We start from the raw sequence: 13062 nt of genomic DNA, 5'->3' as shown, positions 1-13062 counted from the left end.
GAGACTGGGGAAAGCCCAGCATGCTGGCCCCCTATACCCTGACCACTCTTCCATCACACCCCAGCTATTTCCTGATCACATTTGTGGCTTTAAGCAGCCAAGGCCACACAGAGTCCCAGGTCAAGTCACTGATGACCTACTCCCACATTTAATAAGCACCTTTTTCTCTTGGGCAGGGCAGAGGTGGGAAACAATGCAGAACAGAAGTGTCTTTATTCACCTTCCTGTTACTATGTAGAGAGTTTCCATGAAAAAAATCCTAGCCTTGCTACTGGAGGAGAGTGGAGGTAGCTGGTATGAGGCTTCCAGAGATCATGTGCTGGGTGGAGGGCCTGTAGTTTGTCTGACATTTAGCCCAAGCTGTTTGCACTAGTAAGGATTTTAATCAGGCTGTCATAGCAAGGCTATGAAAGGTTGCAGTTTTCCAAGTCCCAAGAAAATCATGGCAAAGAGAATGGAAAAGAACAGAATGGAAAATAATATACAGTCTGTATTCTGTGCGTTGTGCATGATAGCCAGCAGCTGAGTGGCACTGGGAACCACAAAGTCACCTTCTCGGTAAGGCACATCCCACGCACCCCAAAAGCTGTATTGGCTTGAGTCTCCCATACTGTAGTGGCAAGGGAAGCAAGCTCTCAGGGATCGTTTAAAAACAGCAAGGAGGGGAGAACATGCTGGGGGAGAAGGCATCACAGGCCACTGTCTTTTAAACTGTACTGGTTTTAGTTATTAAAAGTATTATTTACTGTATTTACCGTTTAATTTATTAAAGCTGTTTTCAAAAGAAAATGGATTTACATTATTGTTGTCACTTTCAGGGCAGCAAAGCTGGTGAAGATTCTGGAGCACAAGTTCTAGTTGTTGCGTTCTAGTTTTAGCACAAGGAGCAGCTGAGGGAGCTGGGGTGTTTAGCCTGGAGAAAAGGAGGCTCAGGAGAGACCTTATCCCTGTCCACAACTGCCTGAGAGGAGGTTTCAGTCAGGTGGGGATCGGCCTCTTCTCTCACTCAGTTAGTGACAACAGGACATGACCCCAAGCTGCCCCAGGGGAGGTTGCATTTGGACATAGCATTTTCTACACAGAAAGGGTGATTAGACATTGGAATGCACTGCCCAGGGAGGTGGTGGAGTCACCATCCCTGAAGGTGTTGAAGGAAAGACTGGACATGGCACTTGGTTGGTTGGATTTGATGATTTCAGAGGATTCTCTGAGGATGATTTATGTGATTCTTTGCTTATGCTGCTGATGACAGAAGCTCAGATTACAATGTGAGTATCTTTAGTTTAGTCTGATGTATCTTTATGCAGTGTACTTTTGTCCCCTGAGAGTTCCACATTGCAGAGATCTCAGGCATTCCAGTTTTTCAAATCTAGTTTGTTTTTTTTTTTTAATTCAGTTTGTAACAGGTGGATGATGCACCAAGTTAAAAAATTACTTTGCTGGTAAGAAGTAATTTTTGCTACCTCTTCCTTTAAATCCTTTAAATAAATGCTGAAGAGCTACAAATCAGCTTAATCATTACAGTTGCATTTTGTGTCCTTCTAAGTGCTTAACCTGGTCCCAGCAGAATTTACCATTTAGTGCAAAGAGGGCAGTGACACACAGGACAACTCTGTGTGATATCAAAACTGAAAACAATTGTAAGAAATCTTGTGGACAGTGAGTCAGGTGGAATTTGCTCCTTTAACTCTTAGAGCCAAAAGCATCTTCTTCGCTGGGCAGCTGTGTGTAAAACAGGGGTGCTCCCGAGAGCAGCTGAATGCCAGCCTCCCCTTCCTGAGGCGTGCAGCGAGTACAGACAAGCTGCCTGTAGGTGTCACACTCGGACTTCACATGGCATAAATGCAAGTCAGGAGCAGGTGGGCCTTCTGGTTTGTTTCTTAAATCAAAGCAACCTCACATGTTGCCTGTTTTAGTTAAAAAATAAACCTTAAATCCAAAGTTTGTTCTCTTCCAATCAAAAGAGGGAGAACTGCAGACAATACTGCTGACATGGTCATGTCCCATACCTGTTTTAATGCAAATACTTCTGAGAAATAAAAAAGGTAAGTTTTAAATTATTGAATTGTGCACTCTGCAGCCATCTCAAGACCAGCAGCATATTCATTTTCAGCCTTCTGCCTCCTTATACGTTCATAACTTTTTTTTCCTTCACCACTGCAATTGGGCTGCCAGAGGGGAACACACATGAAATGTAAGAGGACCCAAAGGAGCTGTCACACCTTCCCTCAGAATGAGGCTGAGAAAAGTACTATTTCTACTCCTCAGTCTTGCAATATGGTGATGATACTAATTATAAACAACAGTTTAAAACAGAAGAGTTTTTTACAGAAACCTACTAAAAAAGAAGTGCAAAAAGCTAATAATTACCAGATTTTGACACTGCTCTACTTTCCTGAAGGAATGGGGCAAATGATACTTGACTGCAGACTAAAAAGTGGCAATACCTTTTACAAGCAGCAGATCTGAAGCCAGTTCTCCATAAATACGTCCGTTAACTATAGGGGGAAACATTTTAACCTACTGGCTTAATTACAAAATAGGGGACTATGCTGGGATAAAGGATTAGTTAGAAGTTTTACAGCTTAAATTCTGTTGAATTTAAGTGGCTACCAAATAGAATTAAACCTGCCCTTATTAATACCAAGACAAAGATGGCATTCACATTACTATTGAATCCATTGCTTTATAACAAAATGCAGATTACAGAAAAATACCAAGTTCAAAACTAACTTCTTGCTTGTATGTGAGCCAAAGATGGAGGAATTCATATAGAAGGCAGATAAAATGTGTACTTATCAGTTCCAAGAGGGCTTAGTAGGTACACTTGTACATGGGTCAATTTTCTGCTAAATGCCAGAATTTTCAAAATAAAGTTTTCTTTCATGTGGTGGTCTGAAGTCCTGGAAAATGGAAAGGAAGGCTTGTATACTTCAAACTGCCCATACAAATCTCTCTGGATGCAAATTTAGAATACACTTTTTCACGTAAATCTGAACTATGCAGGGTCCTTCTGCAACAGAGGCACGAATCCACCTCTGTCTGTCAGTGAAATCACAGATTTTACCCAAATACAGTGCTGTACTCAGTTCATGAATTACAGTAGGCAGAAACCAATACTGGTAACCTCTAAAAAAAGAGAATACAGTTCCTGAAAAACAACCCAACCAACCAGACAGAAAAACCCCATAAAATATCCTCTAAATTTCTAAAAGATTTAAAAAAACACTTTGTTGTACAAATAATGATCCAGGAAGTGTTTTGTGGTAAGAATATTTTATATATTTTTTTACACTTTTAACACTTACAAAAACATTCAAACACAAAAAAAAAATTAAATAGCTTTGGGAGCAGAATAAATCCTTCTGCCTACACACATACATCAATTCCAAGCTGTTGGCACAAAAAGTAATCCACATTCATAAAACCCTTACTACTATATCAAACATAAGTTAAGTAAATCATAGGCACTATTTTATCAAATCCATATTTCCACAATTCTGCAGTAAATCTCTAAACACAGAGCCCCATGATTTCCTGATATCAATGAACTGGTAATGCACAAAGGCCTTCTAGCAAACAGACAGTCTGTCTTCTCAGGAAGTCATTTGCTGTATTTCGGGGAGAATAGTAGAGAAAAAAATCCCTATAAAACTCAAGCTGAATTTACCCAAGCAATGAATTACTTAACTTAAGGAAACGTACACAAGTTTGATGCAGCCATGGCAAAACCCCCAATATTGTCACCTAAACTGACTTTCAAAATTTGTAGGTCAAGTGAAGTTTGATCCAATCCATCAAATTCTCCTTTCTTCAGTGAAGACTGCAGCACTGATTTGTACAATGCTGAAATATTAAAATTCAGGCTTTACTGAGAATATGCACATTTGATCTAGTCCTGTTTTCTGCTCAACAGTGCTGTGAGATACATCCATTCCCTGTACCTGCAGGTGACTCAAGGCTGCATTAGTGGTATGCACTGCTCTGTACTGGTGAAAGGTGCTTTCTGCTGCAATCTGACAATTACAGTATATTTGACACCCCGACTTTGAAGTCTTAGCACAGATCTTGGTCTGGTGTGTGAAATCACCCATCAACCCAGAGCTTGCTTGAGTAGTTTAAGTTGCAAGTTAGTCTCCACTCTTTCCTATTTGGTTTCTTCCAAGTCAAGTAGTATTGAATGGCTTTTCATCCAGGAATATGTTTATGTTGGCCTAAAATTCAAGTGCTAGAATTTCAGGATTAGTTATCCTCTTAGTGGTGGGAGCAAAATACACCAGCAGTCCCAAACTCAGTTACTAATGGGGTTAAAGGCTACCTTACCGTCCAAGCCGACTTGTAGTGTTTGTCAATCATTGCACAAAGGATTCACATTCTCTTACTTCATCAACTGTACATCCAAAATATTGAAAAACCTTCAAACAAAATCCCTTCCGCTTAACTAGTCCCACTCAATACAACTTTAGGTACAGATTTTTGTATGATGTCTTCCAAAACAGAAAACAATGGTTCAATGCTAAATATATCAGTTGTTCTGAGCAAAATGTATTAGAGTAAGTCAGAGCCACCAGAGGAGTTTAATAGCTTGTAAACAGACATAGCAGGTTTCATACTCTGTTACCAGTAATGTAAGATACACATATGTAAGGCAAAGTACATATTTAAACACACTTACATGGGCAATATCTTCTGTAAAAATATTTACAATTTAAAATAAACCAATTTAAGAAATGGATGAAAGTAAAAAAATAGGATACAGAAAACTCCCTCATACCATGGAACATCACCTAAATGAATATCATTTGGCATCAAGAGTCAACTCATTTCCTTAAAATTTGTATGTTACAAGTGCATAGTTGTGTTTCCTTCTCCTTAAATATCAGCATTTACAGTTGCTGCAGGCTGCATGTATAGTGGTATGGTATTAGAATAAATCAAAATTATCACTTGCTCTTTCTTTTGCAAGGAAACCTGCTATAAAAATTTTTTCCCCAAATAGCAAGCCATGTGTTAAAAATGTGGCTACAATAGTGAAGGCCATCTTTCCTGAGCCAGGAATTTAAAGTTAGAAAGATTGTACAACTGATACTAAGCCCTTTTGGCAATCGGACACAGGAGTAACTAAAGCCAATAAATCAACATAGGAAAGATGCAATCTATACTATTGCATTGTGTGTCTGCTACATTCAAACCTTTTAATGCAACAGAAGTCATGGCTACAACTCCCTGTCTGCCCAGTCCTCCAGAGTAGCTGCTGATTCTTCCTGCAGTACTGAAGGACAGATCCAGCCCCAGTTGGGATCTCATACAATTGATAAAAGCAACATTTCCCTAGCACTGTAGCAGTCTGCAATCAGAACATGAGCTCTGATTCATGTAGCCTTTTTCAATAGTACATATTCAGCAATCTTTCTGCTGAGTTAAAGCAGGCTGAAAATGAAGTTTTGGATGATATGTGTTGATAGTTATCCTTGCTGTTTTTCAAGATGGGCATTTCTTTGGCATTCATTCATTTTTGCCCTGACATTGGCCGCTCTCATAAATGCTCATATTGATAACATTTTTAGCAAGCAATAAAAAAGCCCCCAGAACTGATAGCAATTTAATGTAGAAGTGATTGTATGACCACCAAACATCTGATGTTAGATGTCATTAAAGTGCTGCTTTATAATAATCTCTGCCAGTTTGTGCTAATTAGAGACAGAGAGGTTTGGAATTTTTACAAATTCCAAGAGTCACATCTGAACAGTTTGTTTAATCAAGCTGTCTTTTCGCCTGGTGAGGAAGTATCCATGAGCACTGGAACTCTGCATTAAGCTGTGCAGATCAGTAGCAGCCATCTTTCCAACTCTCATCTTTCACGTTGCCATATGTCTTGGGAGTGGGTAATGATCTAAAATGAAATGAGATGTTTTTCAGTTTCATATACAACTGTTCAAGTCTCTATCTACAATACATAAGAATTTAAGCATTTTATAAATAACTGAAATATACACTTCATTTATTTACTTCTCTGCAATACAGTTTACTTAGGGCAATCTCTAGAGTATTTTCAGTTTTAGGTTTCATGTGTTGTATCTTGGCAACTACCATGCCAGGAAAAAGGCTAAATAAATAAACAGATAGAAAACTTATTGCTATTATACTCTGTGAAAATGCAAACTTAATCTGCTTCCACCTAAAATGGGCCATTTTTTCAGTGATGTATATAAACAGGCAAATCCTTGTTTAGAATATTGCATTTTGCTTACATCAAAATCTGACATTCCTGGAAACTTGATTATTGCACTGTGTACAGAGTCTGCATTATAGAACCATGGAATTGTTCAGGCTGGAAATGACCTGTAAGATCATCAAGTCCTACCATTAACTCAGCACTGCCAAGGCCACCACAAGACCATGTCTCAAAATGCCACATCTACACATGTTTTAGATATCTCCAGGGATGATAACTCCACCACTTCCCTGGCCAGCCTATTCCAATGTTTGAGAACCCTTTCGGTGAAGAGATCTCCCCTGATACCCAATCTAAACCTCCTCTGGTGCAAGCTGGGCCTATTTCCCTTAGCCCTGTACATGCAAACTTTAAAAAAAAAATTTATAAAGTCAGTTTTAAAAAAGTTTAGTAAGTGAAATGCTTTTCTATAAGCTGTGATTTGGACAACCACACTTCATTACTATTAGCAAACGCCAAGAAAAACAATTGCTTTTTATTCACAGAGTTTTGTACTGCTGATCAGTGCAGGCTTTAACCACAAAAGTCAGTGCTGTGACAGTCACTTGTCATTCCCCTGCCTAGCACTCACTGCAGAGCAGAACTTTTCCACTGTGCTATTTACCACCATTTTGTCTTTTTTACAGTACTACAGACTAACTGTTTTTCCCTCCTGTTTAAAGAGATTCTTAATATTTCTCATGGATGACTGCTTCCTTATGTCAGCTTCTACTTAACACCTTCAGTGAAAACCGACATTTACAGTTAATACTCAGTCTCTCTCGCAGTAGTTTTCAAAAAGACACATCAAGCAACTTCTATTCTTGGGTGTTCGCACAGTTATGTTTAAGCTAAAAATGCTGTTTCAGCCTGGAGGTTAACTGCAGTGCTTTTTATGTTAAGTTTAGCAAATGCTATAGATGTCTCGGTGCATCTTCCTTCTGTTTCCAGCTGCCCAAGGAGAGAAACTACTCTCACCATGGTACTGTTGCTTGAGTTATGGAAGCAAGCAGTTCTGACTTCAGAATGTGTCACTCTCTTGTCAGCTGTATTTTGGTAACTTTTTACCACATGCAGACAAATTCTTGCTGCCTTATCAGCCCAGACTATGATTTTATTTACTTAGTTCAGTATCTTCCATTACTGATTTCACTTTCACTCATTTACTTTCACTCTCTCATTAAAGAACCTTTATCTCTCGGTTTGGATTCAAAACTGTTTTGGAAATACTTCACATGGAGGTCTCAATTTCTGTTCTGAAAACCTTAAGATCAAAATAACAATTGCAAGAAGCAGCAGCACAAATACACAGTGAACAACATTAATTTTGAAACCTTCAACCTCAGACTGCCTGTGAGAGACTCACCTGCGAACAGGCTGTGCAAGTTTGCTACGAGGCACTGGGATGCCCCCTGTGGAAGGGGCACTGGGTCTGGGCAAGCCACTCCTCATCCCTGCTGGTCTGGTGAGAGTAGTACTGTTAATACTGCTGGCAGGGTTGGGCAAGCCTGAGCTCTGGGCTGCGAGGGGCCCTGGTGAAGAACTGCTGTGCGTCAGCTGAGCGGCTTCTGGAGAGGCAGCCGAGCCCGGCCCGTGGGCGCTGAACGCTTTCACCGGCTGCCGCAGGGCCAAGGGCGACGGTGCCGCGGGCGAGCGGAATTTACTCGAAGAGGGTACTGCAAAATACAGAAGTCACTTTCAGCTTGTGTTACAGTATTACTGAAATGAACAACTGGAAATTATGTGATTGTACAAACAATATGGAATGTATAATGGAATACAGCCAATCAAGCAGCAATGAGAAACAGGAATTCAGATGTCCTCTTTGTCATGTGTTTTTGATATCATAACTCTAATGCCCTCTTTGCTGACTACAAATATTTATTTGGATTTCTAAGTGATCCTAATCAGGCTATAACTGTTGTATCAGTTAAGTAAAAAAAACTTAGAGAAGGCGGCTTAGGAAGAAATTTAACTGCTTCAGAAACATGTGAACATAATTCCCATCTGTGAAAGAACATGTTGAAAAATACAGTATTCTAGTGTGACACAGGCTTTAAACAGATTCAAAGTCTATTTTAGTCTTCAATGATGAAATTTTGAGCACAGAGCATCTTGGTGTTTCTTTAATGCTGTTCTGTTTAACCACTGAGTTAGAATTCATCTAAAGATATAGTTACATCCCATATTTTCTGGCAGATGGAAAAAAAAAAGAGATGGGGTTATCTGTCCTGATTTCAGCTGGGATAGAGTTAATTTTTTTCCTAGTAACTGGTATAATGCTGTAGTTTGGATTAAGGATGACATCAGCCAACCCCCAACACCAAAGAGGTTAAGGTGCTGCTTAATGAAACTTAAACCAGACAACTCTTAACAATTTATAGCCTTCCTCTTCTTACAAACATTACCTAAATGATCAGTACAACTAATATCTGTTTTCTAGTACTTTGTACCTGAGTTGGTATGCAAGGTTTTCTTATCAGTCCTTTCTGGGATAGGTTAATCAGACAGAATATTCAACAGTCCTTTGATAATGCCAAACCTTAGGCATAATTCTTCACAAGTATGAGGAATATTTACAAATTATGCATAACTTATCACTGAATAGAATACTTAAATAAACTCATCATCTTAGTAATGGAATGAAATTTCACCAGCTTTTTGAAGTGATTAGGGTGAGTCAGTAAGAGTCAACACAGGATGATCAAATCAATCACGTGACAAAAGCATGTTTACATCTAGTAAATCTGCATTAACTATACTTTCCTCTACTAAATAATTGTTTTATAATGAGACCAAAGTTGCATCGTTTTTGACAGATGTTGTGCATAAAGAAGCTGGTCCTTAACACAGCTTTTATTATAATTTTCAAGGTAGATCCAGTAAGAACACGAGGAGTGAGAAAGGAGACAGGTAATGCAGCATCCCAAATGGGGTACAGAAGAACTGGTAATTTTGAGATTGTATTCTGAAGCTGTTTTTTATAGGGGATGTCTAGGAAGATTAATATGTACCTCATTAGAGATGTGAATTGGATTTGATTCCTTTCTGGATTACCCAAGGGGGCCTTTCCCCTAACAGCAATATCAAACACAGCATGAAGCCGCTCATGGGAAAAGCTGACAAGAAAAGGTGACAGAGAGGTCAAAACCACGTGACAGTTGCTAAGTGGCAGGGAGATTAAATAAAAACCCTTAAAAGCTGGCATCAAGACAGAGTATGGATTAAGGAAAGTATTACCAAGGGAATGACTGGACAAGAAGAGCATCCAATTGCTCCTAGGACTAAGATAGATTATATGTAAGTTTTTAAAACGTGACCTCGGCTGTTAACATCAATGCAATCAAATCTGCAGAATTTCCAAGTGACTCTACAGTGTAAATAGTGGGAGCTTTTACCACTGAACTCCTCATTACAACGCTTGGAACACAAACACAGCACCATGTTAGCAACTACCAACAAAGCAACGCCAGTGTATAAAAGCTGAATACAGCTTCGGGCCTCTTACAGGCACAACAGGGAAAAGGATTTTAGGTAAGGAATACAAGCAACAAAAAGTTGCAACAGAAGTAAGCTTCCAGCGTTCCCAGCAGAAGTAAGGATCCAGTAAATTAGTCTTCTCCATCCTCTTTAACCTTCTGCTGGCCATATTTTATCATGCTGCAAACTTGAGCTGTCAATTCACAAAACATTTCCTGTCAGCACAGCATTGCAGACATTGCTGAGAGCTATATTCATTCTTGTGCATAAAGGAATGAATTGTCTTCCAGAGCAGCCCACATGATGCAGTCTGGCAAACTGCCTAATAGTACAGTTCTACAGATAAAGAATTTGGTCTCAGAGCAGTTTTTGATATTCATTATAGTCAGTTTGGTCTATCTGTAAGACAGCATCACAAAGACTGCCTCACAGACTATCTGGTAACTGCGTAACCATGTAGAGTATTTAGCTGATCCATGTTCAACAAAAACATGTAAACATGTAAGTGTAGCGCTTAATAATTTTACACAACTCAGTCTCCTTATAAAGTAAACTAGAAACAGCTACAATTAAAACATCTGGCAGCCAAAAAAAAAAAAGAAAAAAAAAAAGAAATTAAAAGGCATGGTGCAGTTATGATATTTAGATGTCCTACCCTCTCTGGATTCTGTCCTGGATTGTGGGCAGGGAGCACGAGATCTCCATGTGGAAAAGTAGGGTGCTGTGAAGCTGCAAACTTATTTGGCTTGCACTCCAAGGCCAGCTGCTGCACACCAACTTGAAAACAGATTAAATTCTAATGCAGTTGTTAAACCACAACCATTATGATGAGATGAATCACCCCAATATGAAAGAACAGATGAGGTATAACTATTGGAATCAATAAACTGATCTGTCATCTCAGTACAGGAAAGATGTGGACCTGTTGGAGCAGGTACAGAGCATGGATGAGTATCTCTCCTCTATCTGGAGAGAGGTGGAGGTCTTCAGCCTGGAGAAGGTGCTGGGGAGATGTTACCACAAAGTGGTAAAAAAAAGCCAACACGTGTGTGAAAGGTGTCAAGCTATGCAACGAACAGTATTTTAAGAAGGTAAAATAATAAATTGTCGCTCAGCTGTTCATTTTGCTGCTTCATTACTATTAAATACTTCTATACTCATGAGGATCTCAGATCAGAAGAAAGAGAACCAACACATTAAGGACTATAAAATAGCAAATAACTGAAAAAGACAAAGCAAGTAACTGAAAGGGTCCTCATTTGCAGTAAGGAATGACAACAGCCATAAACTGGAATATATAACTGGCAGTGCAATATGCTCTGTTCCTCATTCTCTAAGGTTTAATAATTTTTTACAAACAATATAAACTCAAAGAAAAGCTGATTTTCTGTACATTCCTACAGGCTCAGACTAGGCCACTGACCTAATAAGTGTTCCAGACAGCCAGAGGGGGGCATGGCCAACTGGAAAGAAAGCAAAGAAAGCTCTGCAGAGGAATAGCAATGGTGCTCTTATGCAAGGCAGAACATTGTGAGAACTTTATCTGGTACGAAAGGTATGAAAACTGTTAAAAGGCTTCCTCTTAAGACATGTGAATCTGTTCCACAGGCCTCATACTCTGCTAAAACTTTCTGCATGGCATGAAGATGACTAAGGAGTTGGCATTGGCCCCAAGAGAAACACATACATTCTGTCAGTCCCTCATGTCTGCACCAGTGACTCTCACAACACTCAAAGGATTCTAGCATCTACATGCTTATGAATTCGTCTCAAGTGTAATATGATTTTTAAAATGAGATCTTCTTGATTGTAATAGACAACAGACCAACTATGCTTAAAACCAGAATCATTGTTTACCTTAACTGTGAAATTGAGGCAGTGTCACATACAAGGCTGCCAGAGCTGATTAAAAATCAGATAAAACTGTCTAATTGTATTAGAGACTTGATATTTCATTGTATTAAAAAAAAAGTCAAGTTCAACCACTAGCAAACTGGAATATTAGATACAAGAGTCTCTAATTCCTTGAGTCAACAAAACCTTAATTCATCTGTGTTGGGATTAACCTTCTGTTTTTGAGAGGAAAAGAGAAAGCACAAGTACATGCAAAATAAGCTGACAGTCCACACTCATCTTCTCAAAGATAAATTTGTTAGCTTTTGTTCCCAGCACAAAGGACTGTATGAGTATTTTTACAACTTCTGTTTTAAAAACTGTATTTTGCCATTTAAAGAATTCCTATACAAATGCAGCCCTAGTGAATATGTATTTAGGAGTCTACTTTTCTAATCCCTATTTCCAGATTAATGTTAGAAAGTTACTGTTCCTTGGATTTTTATCTCAAAATTTAATCTCCTATATAACACAGAGTTTATTTTCAATATTTAGACCAAGAAGTTAACTTTCATACAGCAAGGACCACTTGGTTAATCTCTACAGTAATTGCAAAAACAAGTTTAATAATCTAGAACATGTGAGATTTAATGCAGGCGAACCATTATCTGAGATTTGCTGGAGCTTGATCAGAGGTTGTAAGTTAATTACCTCCTTTTGTAGATGGAGTTTGAAGAAACTGTTTGGTTTTGAAGGCAGCACGAGGCAAATTTTTCTGCCTTTGCAGAGCTGTTGAAAGACAAGAAGTGTTATATTTGTCTAAGAAGAGAAGAAAACTAAATTTACTGGGAATTTCAGAATTGTATCCGCTTGTGAAGCATCAAGAAACAGTGAAAGTAAAACACTCTAAAAGCTGTTATGACTCTGGAAGTGATGGAGTTTTGTGAATGGTGCTTGCTCTTAATGGCAAAGAGTTGCAGAGGAGTGTGTCAGAAATTTTGCAGTGCAAAATGCGCAGATTTGGTAAGAGTAAAGCTTCTTGCAGGGCAAAAAGCCCAGAAATGCAAAACAAAAATTAAAACACCAAAGGGAGAACAAGCCACCTAGCAAACATGCTACAGCAATATGAGAGCAAGATTAGATACAGATGAAAATTAAACTGTTGTATTTGACCTAGGCAAGACTAAATTTTTAATTTTAGAAGTGTTTTCAAAAAAATATTCTAATACTATACAAAAGCATAAATCTTTGTCTAATATGATCATCATATAAACAAATTGTATTCTTCAGTTATGGAGACTTAAGCCTTCGTGAGAGATGTCTTTTTTCTCTCCTCTTCAAAAAGTATGCAAGAGGACTTAAGCTTAAAATGAAGACTTAACACTAAGATTTATCAACTGCCAGCATGTACCCAGCATGATGGAAATTGGTTTTTATTGCTCCTTTTCTCCCTCATCCTGCCTTTTGCCTAGTAACACTCAGGGCTGGTGCTGCCTTGAAATGACCTCACTACCTACCAGTTACCAAGAGAGAAG

General features: G+C 38.8%; 1 protein-coding gene across 2 annotated transcripts in view; it reads right to left on the bottom strand.

The window, feature by feature from the left end:
- Positions 1-3259: 3259 nt before the first annotated feature.
- SLAIN2 (SLAIN motif family member 2) overlaps positions 3260-13062 on the bottom strand; it is a 34175-nt gene continuing 24372 nt past the window's right edge. The window contains exons 7-9 of one of the 2 annotated variants that reach the window (XM_059469862.1): positions 12239-12316; positions 7581-7890; positions 3260-5893 (exon numbers count right to left, since the gene is read on the bottom strand). In XM_059469862.1, coding sequence (XP_059325845.1) covers positions 5827-5893; positions 7581-7890; positions 12239-12316 — 455 coding nt within the window. In that variant the 3' untranslated portion in view covers positions 3260-5826. The remainder of the gene's footprint in view (positions 5894-7580; positions 7891-12238; positions 12317-13062) is intronic. The other variant, XM_059469864.1, reaches the window with a different exon arrangement.

The sequence above is a fragment of the Ammospiza nelsoni genome, chromosome 4 (genome assembly GCF_027579445.1).
Source record: "Ammospiza nelsoni isolate bAmmNel1 chromosome 4, bAmmNel1.pri, whole genome shotgun sequence".
Classification (NCBI taxonomy): domain Eukaryota; kingdom Metazoa; phylum Chordata; class Aves; order Passeriformes; family Passerellidae; genus Ammospiza; species Ammospiza nelsoni.
Note: the sequence above shows the minus strand (reverse complement) of the source record. Positions and strands in the feature narration are given on the sequence as shown.